The sequence below is a fragment of the Anopheles stephensi genome, chromosome 2 (genome assembly GCF_013141755.1).
Source record: "Anopheles stephensi strain Indian chromosome 2, UCI_ANSTEP_V1.0, whole genome shotgun sequence".
Classification (NCBI taxonomy): domain Eukaryota; kingdom Metazoa; phylum Arthropoda; class Insecta; order Diptera; family Culicidae; genus Anopheles; species Anopheles stephensi.
The window spans coordinates 48,784,493-48,806,728 of NC_050202.1; the positions used below are offsets into that span (position 1 = coordinate 48,784,493).

Here is a 22,236-nt window from a genome sequence, read left to right on the forward strand (position 1 = left end):
TGGGTACATTATATTGCGTTTAAAATTCCTTTGCAGCCTTCAGACAAACATTCTGGCAGCCCACGGACGAAAACGATGAAGATGATGATGATCTTTGGTGGTGGTGGTGCTGGTGGCCTCTTTTTCTTTGTTCAGGCATTGAAGAAAATTGGTCTGTCCGGGAAAAAGTTTGTGTCTTTTCAATAACATTTCATTGCGGGGCTTTATTTTTTCAGGGGGAACTAATTTTGTTCGGACGGATCTCGTGGGATGTGGTGGCAAATGAAGGTGGCCAAACGTAATGACCCAAGGGTGTGTTTTGGTAGTTATGGTCGGAGGGGAAAAGTTTGAAGGAATGGTTGGTTCTTCTGCAGCGGTTTGATTGGTGGGTGAATGTTTAGGTTTGAAGTAGTATAACATTTGGACATGCATTTGAAATAGACAGATTATCGAAACTTTTGAGGCGAGTTCTCTGAGTCCTAGCGATCCACTCAACCACTCATTGGCTTTTTGCATCATGCCTTAAAAAATTACAGCATTATCAGAGGATTTGGAGCATCTGTAGCCACGAAGGATTAGAAGCGATGATAATAAGTTTAACATCTGAGAAAGAAAATTGGACATAGAAATCGGTTTTAATTGCTTTGAGTAGTATAACACCTCCTGATCTCTGGAGCAGAAGACTAGGCAGACCTAGGAGTTGTAAGACTCTCGACAGAAACTGATAAGGAACAACTCTTGGCCACTACAACCTCGGAAGGTTTTGGCCTGCCATTTCTGGCTTTCTGTGATTCGATTTTACCCCTAGCTGGATGGTTAGTCCTATGCGCCAAAGGACGATCTGGACGTGATTTAATCAACGGTCCTGACATTTCAAACCCAACGTCGCTATCACCTTGGTCACCCGACTTAGAATTTGAATCATGAGAGAGAGAATTAGAAATAGTGAGGCAGATCCTAAAGATCGGTTATTACTGCTTTGAGTACTTCAGCAGCTTCACACATCTGGATGATGTTGAAGACGTTTGATAGGAAGCTTTAGGTGTTATAGGACTCCTTTCATTTCCGGAGAAGGAAGAAGTCGTCTAAAGGTGTTGCCATTTTTGGTCTACAATTCGTATTCCTGAGAGCTATTTCTTAATAGTGAGGTACATGAGAGGTTATAACTGCTTCGATTATTACAGCAGCTTCTCACTGCTAGATAATGGTGAAGTTGAAGAAGAAACTGATAATGAATACCAAGACTTTATTATCTGATAATTTTATAGAACTGAATCTTGGAATCCTGAGGCATCTGGAGCATCCGTCAAACAACTTAATATTCCCTCGGCAAGGTGGACTTTTTTGTCTACAACCTTGATGTCCATATTTGAGACGAAGCCGTCTATATCTTTAAATGAGTAGCTCAGCAACGCTTCTGAAAAATATAGCTGCTTCGATGGACGAGTTATTTCGAAGGCCTAAGCTCAGCAGTGGCCTAAAGGATTTGTTAGGAAAACCTCTACCGGAGTCTCTTGTCCAATAATCCCTTCAGCCCTGACGGAGTTACAACTGATTGCTAAGGCTGAGTAAGAACTGAAGCGAAGATACGAAGATATATTTGAAAGACAGACAAATAAGAGGAAAATTTATTCAATTATTTCTCAAACAATTACTTCATTAAAGTACTTCAGAAAAATAATGAAACAACACCTCTACATAGAACCTCCCGTATTCCTACGTCAACCGTACAACTCCAAAAGGACAAACACTTCTGTGCCCCGATGCAGGCTCTTCATTCTTATCACATCATTAGGAAAAATCGACACACCACCAACGTTCATAGCCGAACGAAACCCATCCTTCCAGATTCGGGGAACAATGTTCATCAATTCTATTCCACGCGCACACGCCCTCCCAGCGGGTGGGAAGGAAAAGCGACCGATACCAACTTTTCCGTTTTGCGCCCGCGCGCGATTCCTTCTTTCGCGGGAAGAAATAAGGCGCACATTGAGAGTGAAAGAGAGGTTGGAGCAGAGTGTGGAAGTTTTGGTGGAAGGGAAAAACCAAGTGCGAAACCGCCATTCTGTGCGTCATGCCGGGAAGAAACTCATCCCATGCCAAAGAAGGGCTGGGGGAATGTGTCAAGACGGATGTAGACAGGATGTCGGAACAAAACGGCGGGTTTGCTCGAATTTGTAAGATTGGCGATGTTTTACAAGTCTGTGAGCACGCGCACACTCTCAACTTCCGGAGGAGTCACGGGTGGGAAAAGCGGGGATGCTGGTTTCCTTTTGTGGTAGTTGTAAGCTGAAGGAGGATTCGTTGCATGGTGTGAGTGTGTTTGGGGCGGTTCGGGAATCATGCTTTAACATCGTTCTGAGTGCTATGTTTACAGTTGAAGGGGATTGTTTTATTTTCGTGTCGATGGGTGGCAATAAATACCGTTCAAGTGGCGGTATCGCTTTGCTGTGGTGAATGTTTAGTAGATGAAGCATTCGGTAGATGATGTTCGTATTAATCTATTGGTCATCAATTTTTGGAATCATTAGATGAAGAATTCCTATTGACCTGGTTTTCTTGAAGATTTGATAGTACCTTGGATTAGCATTTATTGAAGGCAAAACGAGAAATTAATGCTAATAGAAAACAAGAAATTAAAGTTGAGATTTGAACACTTCTAGTTTGGAGATTTGGACGGCAGGACCGGGGTGCAAATCCCATCCCGACCGTTCCCCCGTAGTGAGGACTGACTATCCAACTACGTGGTAACATTAAATCTAGTAAGCCAGCAAAGGCAGGCATGACCTTATTAAGAGGGTCGTTAAGAGAGCGAGAACGAGAGTTTGGAGATGAGATCGATCTCGTCAATATCGGTAAAATATTTGAGGGAGAAAATTGACGCTCCATTTAAATATTTCAAGATTTGTTCCTTGAAGATGAATGTGAAGTCCTTAGAAAGTTTATTAATAAATTCGTCAACCATTGTAACGAAGACTTTGTTAATTCTTATAGAGAATTCCTCTTCTATAAAAATATCTTTATTTGACTCATCAGTTTGTAAGTCCTTGGTTCTCCACAAATTTCTGCTAGAAATGGAGTCATCGATATCCACCTCATGTATGCTTAGTCGTGGAGTTCTTATGATATTATTGTAGAATTGATCTCTACTGGATATCCCATCTTGCAGATATCAAACTTGAATAATAATTTTCCTGAGAGTTCCTATCGACTATCCTGGGAGTATCTAGGATGAGACTATCTTGGACAACTGGATTGAAGCATTGGAGTACTTGTTGAACAGTTCCAAAGATGTAATCATTGGTGAAGTATAGTGAAGTTGAAGTTATTTGAAGAGTATTATGGGAGTGTTCTAACACTTTAAAGACTGGTTCCAGCTATTTAAGAAATCTAAGGTTTCACCTGGGAGTTTCTTCAAGGACTCCTCACAAAGTCCTACACCTAGCATCGAATTGGAGGAAATCTACAAATATCCGAAATATGTCAAACCTCGGACATTCTCGAATAGATGTGAAGATATTGTTATTCGGCTTCAACTCCTGACCCTGGAAGTTTGGTTGAAACTGCTCCTTAAGCTCATTTGAATCCTTGAGTTGAAATTGTCGCTAATTAGACCACAGCACTATTTGAAGTTCGAAAGGATTATTGGTTTCTAATTAACTTCGACCGACGACCTCTCATTTAACCCATATCCTGAGGTTTTCTCCCCACCTCATCTCAGCGACTACGTTCAAAGTGTACACTGTGCTTGAGCCAAAACCACTTGAGCTTTAATCCAAACAAAGACTTTGGGTAAAAGCACCACCCAACAGCTCCGGAAAACCACAATCTTCAGTCGGGTCAGACGCCACGATGGATGTCACTCGAAAGATGATGCGTCCGCGAATGTGTCTCTGTCTATTTGTGTGTCCAGAACCAGCGTCCAGCATGTGGCGAAAGGCCAGCAGATCAGGAGGAGTAGCATTTTAATTAAAATTCGTCCAACTGTCCGACCCACCCACCGATTCCTACCTTTGCGCCACGGTCACGCTGCGTTGGTTGTTTCATTTTATTGTCCCTTTTGGGGTAGCGTCATAATTTGTTTCACGATGGCACCCGATGGCGAACCAGTCGGGACTCTAGGTGGCACAGGCCCTTTTGCTTAATGAAATACTGCACGAGTTAAGCGAGTCGAGCAAAGGTTGAGTAGCAACAACAACAAAAAAGGAGAGAAAGAGTTTGCATACAAACAAAAAATCGTCAGACTGCGCAATGATAGCAGCAGAGACACACATAAAAAGAAAAAAACCTTCAGAGTGTATAAGAAAATGAAGGGGTTATGAAGATAAGTGTTTTTTTCTTCAAACTCATCCTTTTGCCCTTTTTGCTCTCAATGCGAATCAGACATACATTCTTAATCCGCTATCTTGCCCGTTTGAATGGCAAGGGATGGTTTATCATTGTGCACCCCTTTACTCTCTGAAGGGTAAGGGTCAAACTGGACGGAGTTTTTCTTTCAAGAGTTTCGCGTGTTGCTATTTTTTTTATTTCAATTTTATCTTCAACTTTTAATCTCATTCGGCGCAATTCATAAAACAGAAATCATAATTACAATTCGTTTTTTTCTTCGTCCTGTCGCGCTCGGCAAAGGTGCAGCTACGGTTAGATGGTGTAGTTGCTTTTGCTTTACTCGTTTAACGATATATCTGGTGAAAAGTTTAACCAGTGCGACCGTAATTAAAATGCAGATCGTCGTCAGCTCTCCGGCTAAGCGAGACGGGCGGCATGTCCAATGGAAATTAAATTAAACAAGTGTAAGGTGCATAAAGTTTTTTTTGTTGCGTTTTACTAGAATTTAAATGGTAAATATTTTAATGTCATATTTTTAAACTAAGGATAAGATTATTATATGCCTTTATAGTTTGGTAGGACATCGCCCCATGAGGATGAGAGCAGAGAAGCAGTTTCAGAAACTTCAGAAGCAGTCGTCTGCCAATCCATTGTCAGGGCCGTCTTGGCGCACACACCAATGTCATTGCTTCATCTGAGTTTGGGCCTACCTCGCCTCCTCTGTCCGTGTGGACAGCCTAAAAAAACATTACAGGCTGGGTCGTCCGGTGCCATTTTCATGACGTGACCAGCCAACCGAAGTCTGGCGAGTCTAACTTGCTGCACGATTTAGAGAAACACCGCTCAGCTTGTAGAACCCGTCTTTCCACACATACGGACCCAAAAATCCTGCTGAGGATTTTCCTCACGAACGCAGCTAAGACCATGTCCATGCTAAGGTCCATTTCTCAGAGGCGAATGTGAGTACTGGACCTATGAATGTTCTATGGAGTCCCTGCTTCGTCCCGTCGTTACAAGTATTTTGAGTGGAGAAGTTTTTTAGCAAGATCGTCGATGGTGCCATTTTGGTTTTTCGATTGCTCGATTGCTTTGGTAAGAGAACCTCAAACCAATAATGTCTATCTGGATCTCGATTGAGTTATAGAAGATGGTCCCCGAAGTTTTCACCTTCGAGTCAACGTTGGCCCACTCTAGCTAAACCAGGGACACACTTCACTCCTTCATCTTTCTTGGCCTAACGATCTCTTAAGGTCATGCCTGCTATTTCTGGCTTTCTGTGACTTATTGATACCGCATAGTTGGATAGTCAGGCCTCACTATGGGTGAACGGTCTACAGGGTATTTGAGCCCCGGTCCTGCCGTGTGAAGTCAAGCGCTGCAGTCGCTACTACCAGAGCGGCCCGGTTATACTGCTCAATGCTTTTCTGGTTACAATAGGTTCATCTCAAGATTCGGAAGCCTCTAGAAGCTTTAAAAAAATTTCAGATAAGACGACATTCTTGTCAATACGGCGTCAAGCCGTCCAACTAGAAATATAAAAAAATAAAAAAATAAGACGACATTCTCGCTTCTACAGAGTATTCTTGGTGGGCTTTCAATGTTCGAACGGACTATATTCAGGAAAAGAAATAGCACGTTGTCAGGTCCAGGAGTGAGATTTGATGCGCTTAATCAGCTCTTTCCAAGTGAATGTGTAAGTGAGAGGTGTTCAATTTGTCCAGAATTCTTAGATAAAGTTGCAGAATCCAGAATTCCTTGAAAATTGATGATGTATGGTATATTCCATATTCAGATTGCAATTAGATGGTGTACAAATAATCTTCTCTGAATGCATGCAATTTTCGAAGGATTTATTGAACAGCATCATATAAACTGTAGCAAACCAACAAAAAAGTCAATATCCAGAAAAGAGCATCAAACGTACATATCGTGATCGAATAAGTCTTCGCAGTACTAATAATTCAGACGCAACCGGCCGAGACCAGCAATTAGTGCACGGTAGGAAAACCGATGAAAAATCTACCAAACGGGAGAAGAACTGCATTGGTAAAGGTGTGCAATAATATTGCAAAATACATCCATCGACAACACCACCATCCAACACGAAGGATAAGCCAACTGGTGAGTTTCACTGGTGCTCGCAGGGATGAAAGAAAGGAACGGAGAAGCAACAGCAATAAACCAATTAAAATTCGGTGCATATCTTGATCGAAATTTCGGGCTGGAATAAATTGAAACCGAATGGAGCATCCCAACAAAAAAAAAAAAAAAGAAATGGAAAAAGAGAACCAATAGAACTGCAGCAGGCAAATCTGTCGAGTGTCGCCCTAACGGGGGAATGGAAACGGTCTTCTCTCCCGTCGAAATAGGACCTCTGGAAATGGGTAATGAAAACCGGAAAGAATTTTCCAACCGAAGCGAAGCCATATTTTCCCATATTCGTTTTTTTTTTCGCTTGTCCCTTCATACACCATATCTGAATGACAACCATTTTGTGCCATTGGTCATCGTATAACTGTTTCTCGTTCTGTGTACTTTCTGGGCAAGTTGATAGCCAGCCCGGTACGTTGTTTGATTGCCTCTCGGTTCGCCACCCATCCTAGCACTCCCTGGACAGGAGCGGTCCTCCCTCCGAAAAACGAGGACAAAACGAGTTCGTATGCAGCGGAATCATGATCTCGTGACTGCACCGGGAGGCTGTGTTTGGCTTATCATAGCTCAAAAACGTATGGGAGCAATTCCATTTTTTGTTTCCTCCTTTCTGCTGCTTCTATTATAATGCTCCCGCATTTGTTGTTTTATTTGGCTTTCCCACATAACCGATCTATAAAAGTGTCCGAAATGGTGAAAAACCCTCCGCTCCCAGGCACAGCGGGTTTGCGCATGTTTGCATTAAATTGATAGCATTCCCTCCGGAGGTGGTGGCCGATACGCGGCAGAAAAGCAAATTGGACCCAACGGACCAACTTGAACTCGTGGCCTGGTGTCTAGTTGTTTCTATTTTCCACGCTCGAAGGAGCGCTGGAGCATTGGAGGGCTCACGGCAACACGACGAAGGTGGTCATAAAGATTGCATTCTGTGTTTGTACGAGCTGCTGGCAGTGGAATGCAACACACGAGGTCACGCGGCATTGCCGTAAAGTGATAAAAAAGAAAAGACGCATAAAACGAGCTAGACGAGACGAGATGTAGTTGTGGGGTTCATCTGTTCATCCGCTGTAAATGGTTGTTGTTCATTTAAATTTGAATTGCTTTTATGGGCCGTTTTATGTGCGCCTTACATCGGCTGTTATGATGATATGAAGAGCGATTCAAGTGGATCGATTGGGTCTGGTCATGTTGAAGGTGCTAAATTCTTTCGAAGGTGCTGCGATTGTGCCCTTCAGGCAAGGAATAGTTAGTTGAAGGGGGTTTGAGCTCATTTTAACCAATTCTGGTTTCTGGAGCACTGATTCACTGTCGCAAGCTGTTGCTCCTGGTGTGATGTCTTTCTCTTCTTTGGGCTCTACAACCAGAGGGCACGAGCATTGAAGGTGCGACGTTCGTATCAGCAGAGGTGTAAGCATGATTTGGGGTCCGAGGATTCACGATCATTTAGAGGGCTCCGAACACTCCATTAAGAGTTTTAACTTAGCCTGTTGGTCTGGTCCAGTCTTCAGATTCGACGTATTAGAGGCCTCCAAGGAGTTTGATCTGATAAAGTCTAGACCCTCGGGAGGTCTCGGCCTTCTGTTACTGGCTCCAAACGAAGAGAAAGTTAATGTGATGACTTTTCCTTCTTTGGGCTCTATAATCAGAGGCTGGGAGCATTCATGAGACCACGTTAATATCGGTAAAAGAATATCCAAATGAGGCACATAAGCATGATTTGGGGTCCTAGAATCCTTGATCATTATGGGTCTCCGATATGCCTCCAACTATTACTCTGCTTAGGGTCTCCAAGGTGCTTGATCCGCCAATGTCTTCAACCTCGAGAGGTCTTGGCCTTCCATTACTGGCTTCTTTGACTTGGTTAAACCCGTGTACCCGGAGTTGATATCTGGTTCACCCTCTAATAAAATGAAACTCGCCCAGAGGCTTTAAAAAAATTAATGAGCTCAATGCTTCTACCGTTGGTTTAATGAATTCCGCCACTAGGAGCACTCTTGAGGACAGGACTTTAATAGCGTGAAGAGCGAAAAATGTAATTGTTCCATAATGAAATGGAAAACATCACGCAAAAAGTGATGTCAAACTGTTAAACCCCTGAGAGTGACGGCGCTGTTGTCGTGGTGTTACTGACGGTTGTTTTATGCCTTTACATAATTATGCACGGCTTTACTGCTGCTCTTGGTCCAAGTTATTATGGCCATTTCCTTTCTGGCAACAGTTAGTGGTGGAAGTCTTTTTTTCTTCGCTGTAAGTTTGTTGGGCAAATGAAGCTAAAGAAAAGGAAAACAAAAATTAATATTTGTAGACGTCGCCAGCCGTCTCTATTGCTCCGAGTTGTACGTTAGCAGTCGCAGGAGATTTTCAAACTATTAGATTAATTAAAGAGAACTTGATTGGGACTTATTTTAATTTTGCTTTGCATTCCTTTTACATTACTTGAAGAATTCTTGTAAGGAGCTTCTGATTAATATCTTATAATTCAATATTCACAATTAAGGCAAGAAATCTGATGTCGCGAAAATTAATGATGAAACATTTGAAAAATCGATAACCTACAACCCCGTAAGCCACAAGGAACAGGCAACCTTTAAAAATGAAGACAGCTCATTGTAATGTGCAGGCACCAACAGCACCTTTCAAGCCTTCCACGTCTCGTCCATCAGCCAAACTTTTACCATCAACTTCAGTAAAACCCCTTTTTTCCAACCCACCCTACTTCCTTTCAAATACCTCGCCCGGTTTTAAGGCCAATTAATACCACTTGACGATTATTAATGAATCTTCATTAATAAACACACATTTAAAAGTAATAATTATGCTGTACTACGAGGCACCCGGGCTCGAGTCTGTTTCGCTCCATCCGGTGAAGTAACCTTTTTGCAGCGTTCTTGTAAAACGGAAGAACACTCATTTGTTTGTTGTGCTCCCCGGTTTTCCGCCCTTTGAAAAGGAGTGCGGGAAAATTAATTATATGAGCTTTAATTATGGCAAGCAGCAAGAGCGAAACCCGACGATCAACCGTGTGGGGCTAGCGAACGTTTTCACACTTACGGCGTAGGAAAAGTAGGAAAAGTGTTCCTTTCGTTTTTCCATCGATTTTCCGACCGGGGGATAGAAATGGTTCATTGGAGATGTCTGTATTTGTTGTACATTTTTTTGTAGCGCTATTTGGAGTATTATAGCAGCAGAATGAGTTGGCGTGTGTTTACGTGTGGCTTCGTCGCACTTTGAGACAATGAGTGGACATATTGGGGGAAACAACTGATGTGGTAAAAGTTGGTAAAGTTTTGCTTTATTTGATTTACGATTCTGAATTTGTGACACAAAAATCGAAAAAAAATTAAATTAAAATTATTTACACAAAGTTAGGAGACATAGTTGGAACTTTTTGATAAATGCGATTTCATTTTAAATATTAATATTCCATCCATTGCCATTTATTAAAAAATCTACTTATAAATATATACCTACAGTGAAGGACAATAGAATAAAAATCTTTGACACTGTGTTTCGATCTACCACCTTCGTAGCTTCTTAAAAATGAAACTAGTCAGAAATTACGAATGAAATAACAGGTACAATTTGAGTTTCTGTTTTTCGTTCAGAAATTACCGAATCATCTCAAAAATTAAATAAAGCCAAGAACATTTGCTCGTTTTCTGAGCATGTATCACAATTCTTGAAAAAAGATTCCAGCTTTCTGGGCTTTAAGCATCTAGTCGCGACTGTGATACACGATCTTCCTAAACATCCTAAAACGCAAACAAATTAGCTGAGGAATGAAATTTATTAGAAAAACGCGAACTGTTTAAATTTTATATCCAAAATGCTTGCGTATTTCGACCGTCCGCCGCAAGTATTGACTACAGTTTGGGAAGAATCTGCTGCTCATTTTTATACGATTTTTGCTAGAGTTGTTCGAATGAGTTAGAGTTAGAGTTTAATTACTGTCAGCGGTATTCTCCGTTGACTTTTCTACCAATCGAACCTTCGAGATTATAAAACGGATCAGACTTTTTTTTGGTCTTTACACACAGGACTTACAGAACATACCGTCATACCGGTTTATATAATAAGCTCGTAACTCTTTTTTCAACTTAAGGACGCATTTTGCTATGACATAGAGGTTCCATTTATATGTTCACACTTTCATAAGGATGATGTTAATTGCTTTCATAAAAATAAAATGTCCGATTGTTTGTTCTGCATTTTCCCACTGTGCATCGGTAAAGTCACATGTGTTCCGCTTTACTTTCTCCCGAAACCCGTGTTCACTCGAAACAATCGGAATGAGAATGAAGATTATATTAATATAAATCAGTGCAACTCCATATACTCCATCCATGCGCCGGTTCGTGGGTAAAGCGATGGGCAAAGAAGGATACCGAACCCAACCACACTCCAGTTCACTCCACCTCCCGACATTGGGTTGGGAATGTCCTGAAATCTAGATCGAATATAAAAATAGAGGTCCAGGAGACTGAAAGAGAGGAGAACAAGAGAGAGAGAGAGAGAGTGTGTGGAATAAAAATCAGTAAGACACTCCGCCACTCGTATGTTTGTGGTAACATTCTTCCAACACGCGCGAAATGACCAAACAATACGGACGGCTGCAAACCAAAGCACAGCGGCCACTTGTGTTACGTTTCTATCAGTAGACCAATGAGTTGCAACTCATTTTTACCGTCCCGTTTTTCTCGACCCACCCAAGGGTTGTAATGTGCAAGCGAATCTTCGAGTGCCTGGGATTACTAATTCGTGGTGTTGTTGGGAGATGGCAGTGGGAGGAAATGCTCTAGCCAGCCGGACACATAATTGCACGTGTTACAGCTAGTAAATTAAAACAAACATATCAACATACACACACACACACACACACATTTGGTAAGGATCGGTTCTAAGGCGGTGCTAGCGTCTGGTGGGCAAGGACACCGGTGTACCGGTCATTTGCGAGTATTGCATACTAATTAGGTGTGTCGGTGTGACGCCTCGGTTTGGGTGAACTGTTGTCGGTTGGCCCATCCTGACCATTTCGACCGCAAGCATAAACATCGAGCAGAGCTCGCTCGCTGCTAATGGTCATTTACACAGCTTCCCTTGCGGCGTTCCGGTGGTACGGGCGGGCGGGCAAGCGATACACATTCCCAAGGTGAAAGATATAATCTAGATTTAATGGAAGAAAATTAGTAGTGCACCAGTGGCGTACACGTGTTGGAGACGGTCCAGCACTATTCCGGGAGAGCGTTGGAATAATTTAACCCAGATACATGGCACTTCCGTACAGCAAAAAGAAGAAGAAAAAGAAAGACAGTTCCATTATAAAAAGGGCCAGAAAATGGTTCGGGATGTTTAATATCTTCTTTCCCCCCGCCGTTCTAAAGTGAACCGAGTCATGCAAAGTGACCCTTCATGTGCGCAAAAAGCAGCTCCGGAACGCATTGCACTTGATTAAATCATAAAAGTGCCACAGCATTCCCATTCTCACAACGTATCCGGGGGAGATGATGATGATGATGGCCACCCTGGCCGTCCCAAAAAGCGAAAAGGCGGTTTCTCGAAAAGAGACCCAAGACATTGTGATGCTGCTCACTTCCGGGGCAATCAATCACTTTCCGGTTGTGTGACAAGTAAAGGATTGTGTTACTGTAACGCGCTAGGCCGTTTACTGGACGGCTGTTACGAACAGAGCTAGCTGAGGTCTGCTCGTAAAAAGCAAGCTCTGTGGTTATTCCGCAGCAATTGGGTAAAAATATTATGAAATGTTCTAGTGCACTAGGAACGGGAGAACACCACAGTGACCTTTGTGCTCTTGCTAGAGCTGCGGTGGATATCTTGATCGCACTTGAGGCAAGCTTGCGTTTGTGCGAAGTACTTTGCGTTATTGGTGTGGAACGTTTGTAAGCGTTGTTAGATTTAATTAAATGTATCTTTTTCTATTCTTCACACTCTGCGTTTGAGGTGGAAAATATTTTAGACAAAAAAAAATTCACATGGATTTTACATGAAATGGGGATGGTTTTCAAGATTTTGTTTGAATTTGTTAATTGAGGGGTTTCCCAAGTTGAATGTATTAAGATTAAAACATTCAGTTACAGCTCATTATATGGTCTCGTCTAAAAACTGCGGGTCACGGGAGATTTCAAAATTGTAATATCAGGTTTTTATGAAGCTTTATGAGAACCTGGTGGACACTACTTGGAGCAAAAGGCGGGGTCCAGTTGTAAATGGCGCTAAATCTCGTCTGGGCCGTTCTCCCTTAATCAGAGTATCCAACTATGCGCTATCCTGTAAGTCTAGTAATCCAGAAATGGTAGGCATAACCTTAAGAGTTCGTTAGGCCAAAAATATAGAAGAAGATATGGGGCAACGAAGATATAGCAGAAATCTTATTTAAAAAAAAATTGACAGGTCTCAACAAGAGACCTCATCGTCCAAGAAATCTTATCATCAAAGAAGGATTTCTAGCACGAATGATTTCACCAGGCCTCGTCGTTCGAAGAATCGCCAAGTCAAAGAGACCCCTTCGTCCAGTAGATCATATCCAGCAAGATACCTTAAGGTCCAAAAAGGCTAGTCGTCTAAGAGACCGCGTCTTCTAAGATATCTTGTCCAGAGTCAGGTAGACAATAGTCCTCTAAATGCCCCAATGATGTCTTGGAACGTCATTGCAGGGAAAGGGCACACATGTTTAAACTAAGCTTTGACGCTCGAGACCTAATAATGCAAGAACCTTCAAGACTAGACAATTTCAAGCGCGATTATCACATTTTCCTTATAGTCTGCCTGATCAAGTAAGACTTTGACTGAGTGTCAAGCTGTATTCAAATTGTTTTGCCATTCAAAGAGTGTCCAAGCTTAATAATGTTTTAGCTCAAAGCTCAAAGAATATAAATGAATACTATAAACAGGTGTTTAAGACATTCCATTGGCTTGAGAAACACTGGATAGTGTAAACAATGTGTCAAGTTGGACAGAACTGTTGAAATCGAAAGACGTAGTGTAGAAATAGAATAACACGACAGTGAGAATTATATCCACCTTAATGAAATATCACTTTAAAAAATGAAAACTACGGCAGAAATTTTAAAATGAGGCATACAAACTCTTCAAAAGCGGTTTTACCGACACAGACAATATATACAAAGTAGGAACGATTTTAATGCAGTATGCGGTAGTTATCGATCAATTGTTTGCTTCACTGTCAACCAAAGAGCACTAAAATGGTTGAAAAATGCACCAACACCAACACCCAAAACATAACCTCAAACTGCATCCCCGAGACCGAATACGGCCAATGTAAATAAATACTCATTAATAATAAATTTTATCCCCGTGCACGAGAGACTGGATCCGCCGGAGGGGGGATGCAAAGTGCTGATCCTTTTTCATCCCATTTTTAGCGCAACTCCCCTCGTTTCCAGCCAATGACAATGATGCGGACGGTCGGAGGAGGCATTCGTAATGACAGTGACAATCGGTTTGATCTGTACGGACATTGCGTGGAGCTCGCGGGCATGTTGACAGGTGTACGTTAGGTGCCTGTCCTCTGTACACATGTATCGGTTGCCGCGACCGTTTGGAAACCGAGTTGGGGCTGGGTGTTGGGATGAGGGTACAAAAAAAAACCCTGGTAGCATAATTAATCATCCTTCGTGGGCATGGTCGACGAAATGTTGCCACCGGCTTTCCGGCCTGGCTTACGGTATGGGAACGATGGAAGTAATGGACATACAGGCTCGAACATCCCAACGAAGCGCGATTGACATGCGAGAAGCATTAGCGATTTTCCGGTTGGATAAAGGAAGGAGGAAAAAAACGATCAATCCACAAGCAAGCAACAACAGGAAAAATACGATGAAGCTTCGATTTCAATGAACAAAACCGACAAATGAGCGTTATGGCCCGCGCTTCCTACGGTCTCCATTTGGGTGGTAACAGTTGTACCGAGTTTGCGTCAGCATTCCACGAACACCACGGATTTGTACACAATTTGAACACAGAGTAAACAATAATTAATTGATGAAATATTGTAGCGTTGGTGGTGTTGGGATGATAAGCGCGGTAAAAAGTTTCGTTTGAAAACAGTTTCAAAGTCTGCCGGTGAGTTGAGGTGAGAGTGAGCGATGAGAATGAACTCGCGTTTCGAATGAGGTTGGATGTTCATCCTGAAAAATGGTTTCAATCATTTCTGCAGTGTTCCTCAATCCATACAACTAGTGTCTGTTTGTTGAAAATATAAATTGAGTTGCACAGAAAATCTAGGCAACCTATTTACTATTGTAGTTATATCTTTGACAGCAGATTGTTTTAAAGATGGAGCAGTTTGTATAAAAACCTTTCAGAATTTTTTTCTTCCTAGACACTACAATCTCGAAAGGTCTCGACCTGACATTCTTGGCTCTCTATAGTTAATGATACCACCAGTTAGACAGTCAGTCCTCACTAGGGGGGAACGGATAGAATTTGAACTCCGGTCCTTCCGTGTAAAGACCGACTTTATATGACCGGCCCCGATTTAACAGAATTTTCTTTTTCTTCTTTATATGCACTACAACCTCGAGAGGTCTGGGCTTGCCATATCTGGCTTTCTGTGACTTAGTTTTACCCATAGCAAAGTACTCAGCCCTGCGTATGGGGAGGCGGTCTGGATAGGATTTGAACCCCGGTTCTGCCGTGTAAAGACCGACGCCGTTATCGCCTCGTCCACCAGAATTTTACTCAACTAATAATACAGCAAAAGCCTACAAGAAAAAAATGGCTTTTGAATTAAGACCCAAATGATTGATAATGTTCATACTTATTTTTATCTGGCTTGAAAACCCTGGATAAGAACATTAACAAGCCACTAAGTTTGATAGAACTGTTGAAATAAAACGGCCACGAGGATCAAATCCAAGCAAAGGAAACTCTTTCAGTACCTGTATAGTACCTGTAGCTAAGCGTTAGCGAAGTGCTTTACAATGCCTTCACAAGCCAATGCTTCACAGAATACTGCTCATAAAGGAAAATATTTCGCAATGTGTTAAAACAAATCCTTATCTAAAATATTTCATACTATCAAAACTAACAAATCATCGCAATTTCTTAAACTTATTTTATCTTAAAACATGCTGTAAGAACACCTCTTCCACCGATTTTTTAATACTCACGATCTTGAAGTTGAAGCTCCGAGAAATCGAATGACACGCTTCCAATCGCATCTGTGATGGTCGCATGTGTATGTTTCGCACACTCTGCTGCGGTTTGCGCTAAGCGGATTATTAAAACATGACTGCTGATGAGGCCGATAATGATCACTGGAAAGGAGAAATGAAACAAGTAAAGTCATTGTGCGTCTTAAGGGGCAACTTGTTTTTCAACCCTGGATTTTATGTGATAGTCGTCGTTTTTTTCGTGAGGTGTTTCAAGATGTACTATTTTCATTATTAAAAGCGTATAAGAATTGTCCTCAGGCATTAAATTAATCTTCCACAATCTCTACTTCCCAGGTATGGTTCCAAAACCGGCGAACAAAATGGCGCAAGAAGCATGCGGCCGAAATGGCGACGGCGAAACGGAAACAGGAAGAGCTGGGCGACGGTGACGGGGACTGTAGCGAGCCGATGGATTCCGATTCCGAAAGTCTGGATCTAGTCGACACCGGAAGCAACCAACGGAAGCGCTGCCGGATGGAGGACGATATGCGACATTAGCATCCTGCGAGTGCGGACCTTATCATCGGCCAGTGATAGGAACTTCTACCAGCAAGTGTGTGCGTGAGTGTAAGTGTATGGGATGCAAATTATAAATATATATAGGCACAATACGGCATCGCACACAAGAGGAGGAGAGAAGAAGAAATCGAATTTATTACACGTTAGTTTTAGCCATCCAGAGGGATGGACCAGAGGGGAGACAGTTTTAACTAGGATGCTCTAGCCAAACTACTGCAGACGTCGACTGTCTGCGTCGGTGCAGATGCAAGCTTACTCGCTTGATATGCCCCGCGTACCAGGATGGATTTTTTTATTTAACTACTAGGGACCGCTATGTAAATGTATATGTATGTATGATTGTTTGCGTGTGTCCGTGTGTGTGTGGATGGACGAGCCAGGGCGAATCGATGGGAGACTGTATGTATGTACTTTACCATACTATCGACACAAATTTGTAGACAACCCATTTCCTTTAGAAACTCCGCCAAGGCAGCTTAAGATGCTCCTGCTTAGGGAGAAGTTTTAGTGTACAAAGCGCAAAAGTAGACTTAATTATCTAATTAAATTACAAAAGTACACTAAGCACGGTAAGCATAAAAACCCAGAAGCTGCTTGCGTAGCATAGACAACAGACGGCATCCAATTGCGTACGATTAGGTTCCTTGTGAAACGCGCACAAACGAGGCATTCCATATAATTTAGAAATGAGTATAAATTTCGTTAATCAGTTAATAGACTCGCCCAAAAGCACTGTTCAAGGTGGTACGAGGTGCAATAAGGCAAACGAAGAGAAACGGTTACCAACATTTGAAAAAACTCTCTATAGGAGATAGTTTTGGTTTTTCTTGGCTACAAACTTCAATTGTTCCATTGCTTTATTGCTGATTTGAAACAAATGTATAAAACTTCCAATAACACACACAATTCTATGATAATAATAAATAGAGCAGTAACAGGAACGAACGCAAACACAAGATAACAACAACACATTCAAAAACAAGCAAAGGCAAGTAAATGATGTAAAAAGTAGTGATTCATTTAATTTAACCCCATTACCCCTACAACGCATGTAATCTATTCGAATCGGGGGAAAAAAATGGAGGGAAGAAACAGAATACAAATACAATGTTTTTTTTCAGTTTACTTAAAACAAAATACACAACAGTTGAGAGAAGATTTAAAATCGAAATACGCCGACAGTAACGGCCGATAAGCCCGATCGGTATTATTATTGGAGCTAAAAACTATTGTTTCTTCAAATTTAAAAACTCTCTGAAATTGGAGAACCTTTTGGACAATTTTAACTACAATGTATTAAATGTTCTTTTTTTTACTTATTTTATTGAGTAATGTTTCAATTATTTCAAAAATGTGTTTCAATGAAAGCAGTGCTGCCAAGTATATCTTATGTACCTCAACATTATCACCATTTGTGTATATTTTATTATTAATTTAAAGCTAAGCAGCCTTGTTGACGATCGTTGCACCATGCCCTTCTGGGATCCTCATCGTCCATGGAGGCTACATATTTATCAAGAGAATTTTTCGTACAAAGAATATCACATCCATGAGGACTCGTCTTGCGAGAGATGTCGCCGTTCAAAGAGTCTAGGGGTTTACATGAGGTCTAGGTAACATAGAAACTTAACCTCCGAAGGGACGCTTTTTAACCATGATGGTATATATTATTTTAAAGTATTTTATTGAATCGTGCTAAACAACTATACTGTCTATAAGAACTCGTCTTTCTAGGGTTATTGTTGTCCATGGAAGCTCGTCATGATAATATTTAGTTCATAGGATATAATCAAAATGAGGTCTCGTCTAGCAAGAGATCTCGTCGTCTAAATGGCCTAATAATTTTTATAAGGACTGCCAAGAGACCTGGAACTCCAGAAAATGGCGTTGTGCAAGAAGCTTCAATGACCATAAGAAACATCGTCCTCTAAAAAACATTATCGTACAAGTGGCCTCTCAATTCATAAGGCCTAATAGTTCAAGGGGTGTCTTCGTCCAAAGGATATCGTCTAGCATGAGCCTTAATTTCCAACAGGTCTGCTAATGGATTTTGTTGCCTAAAATGAGTGATTCAATAGCATAAATTTCTAAAGTACCCATTTCCTCTACGAGGTCTAATAGAGCCTTGATACGCCATTGCATGGAATAGCACACATTCTTAAACTAACTATTGAACCTCGAAGCCCAGAATGCCTTTAGGGCGAGGCACTCTAGGCGTTAGACGTAGGTATATCTAGAGTTATAGCATAATATGACAGAAACTTAAATTTATAAAATTAGCTCGAAATGCTAGAGACGACGAATGGGAGAGCCTTCAAGGTAAGTTCTAAAAAAATCTCTAAAAAATAGTTCTAAAAAAAAGGTAAGTTCTAAAAAAAAGTTAAGGAGTTTTCGGAACATTTTTATCCAATTTATCCTTATCATTTCTTAACTACACGTTTTACTTCAAAAGCTTTTGCAAATAGTACATTAAGTTTGGTTGCTTCTAGATCCTTGATTTTTATAATACAATTTTGCAGATTTAAAACGTTTTCTTATAAAAATGGTTAAATTGATTTATTATTTACGGAAACAGAAGAATGACACAGGCTTTTCGGGAAAGAGAGTGTATTTAATTGCATCAAGAATAGTACATTTGTTCTATCGTAAGAAACAGGCTCTGAAAAACATACATTACATCCGATTAATGTATTATTTACACTGATTGATGTAATTACACCTTTTTATTGCTACAATTCATGACAATCTATTGCGCTCGGAATTATGAACAGTTGCTAACATCCCTTTCTCTCTGTCTCTCTCTCCTATATCACAAACATTTATTAATTGTTAAAAGCACGTAGCAAAGCGAAATCCCTTCATTCTTGTACCTTTTCGCACCAAAAATTAGATCAATTTACTCCGAGTTAATTGCTCCCAAGTAGCCGTATCATTAATGTGCTTAAATGATGTTGGGTACACACCGAGAGAGAGAGAGAGAGAGAGAGAGAGAAAGCAAAAGAACACAAAATTGGAAAACTTCCATGTTCCGATCAGTTGACATGTAAACCCGGGGTATAAACATACTGCAAAAACCAGCGCAGGGGGAAAAAAACGACAATATAAATTAATCTTTTCTGCTTAACTGCACACGGCTAAGTGCGCTACAACAAATCTGGTGCCTATTACATTTCGCCCAAAAATGGTCACAGTTTCGCACAGACGACATTAGAATAAAAGCAAAGATGGGATATAAAGCAAAAAAATCCCAAAAATCACCCCAAAATTTGTCGCACCTTCGTCGACGCCACCATCAGCGGAAGCAGCATCCGGAAAGGTATTGATGGATTTTCGAAATCCGGTATTATTATGCTTTCCCTGTCGAGCCAGCCATCAGGGAGCAACCGAAAAAGTAAGGGACCAAAAGCCGATATCTACCGTTTGATTTGTGTTCGGTTTTATTATTTCTGTGTACCGATCGAGCAATATTTATATCCTGATTGACTTTTTGCCCAACAGCTTTTCGCATAGTACGTGCACATCTGCCTTGACGAGCAGCCTCGGTGCATCGGTAGGGTGAAGAGTGTTCGTAGTTTGGGCCGGGAAGGATAATCGATCGGTTTTGGTGAAGCATTTTAATCTGCTTTGTTTTTACTTGTTCCTTCTTCCCGTAGAGCCGTCCACCATAATTCCAAGGTGCAGCAGACACTGCTCGTCAAGAACGTGTTTCCTGCTGGATTCCTGGATGACGAATTTTTGTCTGACTCTGCTGCCCTGTGGACAGGGAAGAGTTTCAAGAGTTTTCTCAAGTTGACAGTTGACTTGCTACCGACGGCGAGCGAACGAGCGAGCGAGAGTGGTGAAACGTGACGGAATGCATCTTCCGTGGTCATCTTGGCCAACCATGCGAAGATGGTTGATAAATATTGAACGCAGCGAGTGAATGGTTCGAGCCTCGTCGAGATGGAAATTTATTCACCATCATCATCGTCGTCCTCTTCGTCGGTGTGTGTTGCAATGTTTTGCTTTTGCCCGGTGGCTGACATGATCATTGGAATGCTGGTGCATATAGCTTGAGGGATGTTTTCTTTCGAAACTGTTTGTGACTTCTGTTGCCTGCAGAATACAATTTCGTATGGTAATGTGTCCAGATTTTTTTCGTTTTCTTTTTTGTTTCTTTTTTTGGCTAATATTGTTAGCTGCTCACCTCCTACTTGATAAACGTGCGCCATATATAATGATCGATCTATTGACCTGGGATGTGTCAAACCGGCATGAGATTTGATTGGATTCTTCGTGATTGATATTGGGACGGCATAATCAGGACCTTCGCTAGAAACGAAAATTTGATTATTATTTCAACAAATGTATTCAGGATAAAAATTATCCTACAGGATCTCATTTGTAAATTCTTATCTCTTTTTCAAAGCTTTATATATATTCAAACATCGTAAAAGGGAGACATGCGAATCGTACGAGCTAAATTGAAGAACACAAAGGAATCTCTTACTGTAGAATCTTTTTACAACAAGAATTAGCAACAAGAATTTAAGCATTAGAATTAGCTTAAATAAAATAAAACTCACGAATAGACAGAAAGAGAAAGAGAGTTATCATAAGCTTGAAAAAAATAGAACTTTGCCGGAAACTTCAGAAAAAGTAGTAAAAATTGAAGATAAGAACCAACTTATTAGAGAAGCAAAGAAACTGACCTCAATTCTCAATACCAATCAAGAAATGAGTCGAATCACATTTATTCATGGAATTTTTCAAAGGCCTCACAGAATTCATAGGCCCTTTATTGTTTATTGGTGCGTTCGATAATCAAACTTTGATTTTAATCTAAAAACGATAAAGCCGGTCTACTACGATTTTGCGAAAAAATGCTGTGAGTTTTGTTTGGATATCTAGTTTGCGCTGCGAGTTGCGCTTCGTGTGGATCGGACTATAGAATGATTATTGAATTAAAAGTTTGGAAGCAATCCAACTTAATTAGGTAAACTGGTCCAATTGTCACTCTAAATCGGCTACAACAAGCGCTGCCTTGTATTTGGCAGATTCTAGTTCAAACAGGTGAAATAGTTGTACCAATGTTGTTTGTAGCCCAGAGTTCCTCTCGTTGTACCCTGCACCTCAATCACCTGATTACTGATTACAATCGATCGCCGAATATCGCATTTCACAGCAAACTGATAAAATTTTTGTAATAATTTTAGAATTGTAACAATTTATGCAATTAGCTTAAGACTTCGTTTTGTGCATCACCATAGTCTGATTGTATTTTAATGTTTGAGAATTTAAATAAACGTTTAGGATTTCAGGGTCTCAAAACAGATAACATGAATAGTTATCTGACGATTTCAACAGATGATTGGTAAACCACAGATAGTAGAAAATAAAGACGCACTTCCTGATAACCCTTTACAACTGCTCCAACCCAGTAATGTAGAAAGACTCTTCCTAAGTAGGAAAAATTTAGGTGGAATCTGAACTATCCTCAACTGCTTCCAACTATTTTTTACTGAAAAACTATCATTGGAGGATCTGATCTAATTAATTTGAATCCAAAATGGTGACTATAAGGCCGCTCAACGGCCCACATGCGACACCGGTGCCGGTCTGCACACAGCAGGACCGGGGTTCAAATCCCAACCAGACCTCCAGTCCCTCGTAGTGAGGAACTGACTACCCAACTTCGTGGTATCATTAAGTCTATTAAGCCAGGAATGACAGGCATGACCCAAGAGGTCGTTAGGCCAAGAAAGAAGAAGAAGGCCGTTCGAGCTCTAGAGTAGAGTGCTTTTTGAATGTGGAGTACGAGAAAAGTTTAATACATAGAGATATATTGTATATGCAACTTTTTAAATAAATGTTCTATAACTGAATTTATCGCTATGAAAATACTGAGTAAATTGTTAGAGACCAAACAAACATAAAGTAAGAAACTATTCAGCAACCTCTGTCTTTGGACTTATCGGCTTCTTATTTAAAGGGGGTTGAGAGTTCCCGTGCTCAAGATCGCAAGGGCACAACGGGTCTCACCGTATCACTGCGGTTATTCTTTGTTACCTGGTTCAAAATATCT

At 41.0% G+C, this 22,236-nt stretch overlaps 1 protein-coding gene across 1 annotated transcript in view; it reads left to right on the top strand.

The window, feature by feature from the left end:
• The window catches only part of LOC118502403 (homeobox protein Hmx), a 63,974-nt gene extending 46,694 nt beyond the window's left edge, over positions 1 to 17,280 (top strand). Inside the window, exon 5 of the mRNA XM_036034626.1 lies at positions 15,948 to 17,280. Coding sequence (XP_035890519.1) covers positions 15,948 to 16,151 — 204 coding nt within the window. The 3' untranslated portion in view covers positions 16,152 to 17,280. The remainder of the gene's footprint in view (positions 1 to 15,947) is intronic.
• Positions 17,281 to 22,236: the final 4,956 nt, after the last annotated feature.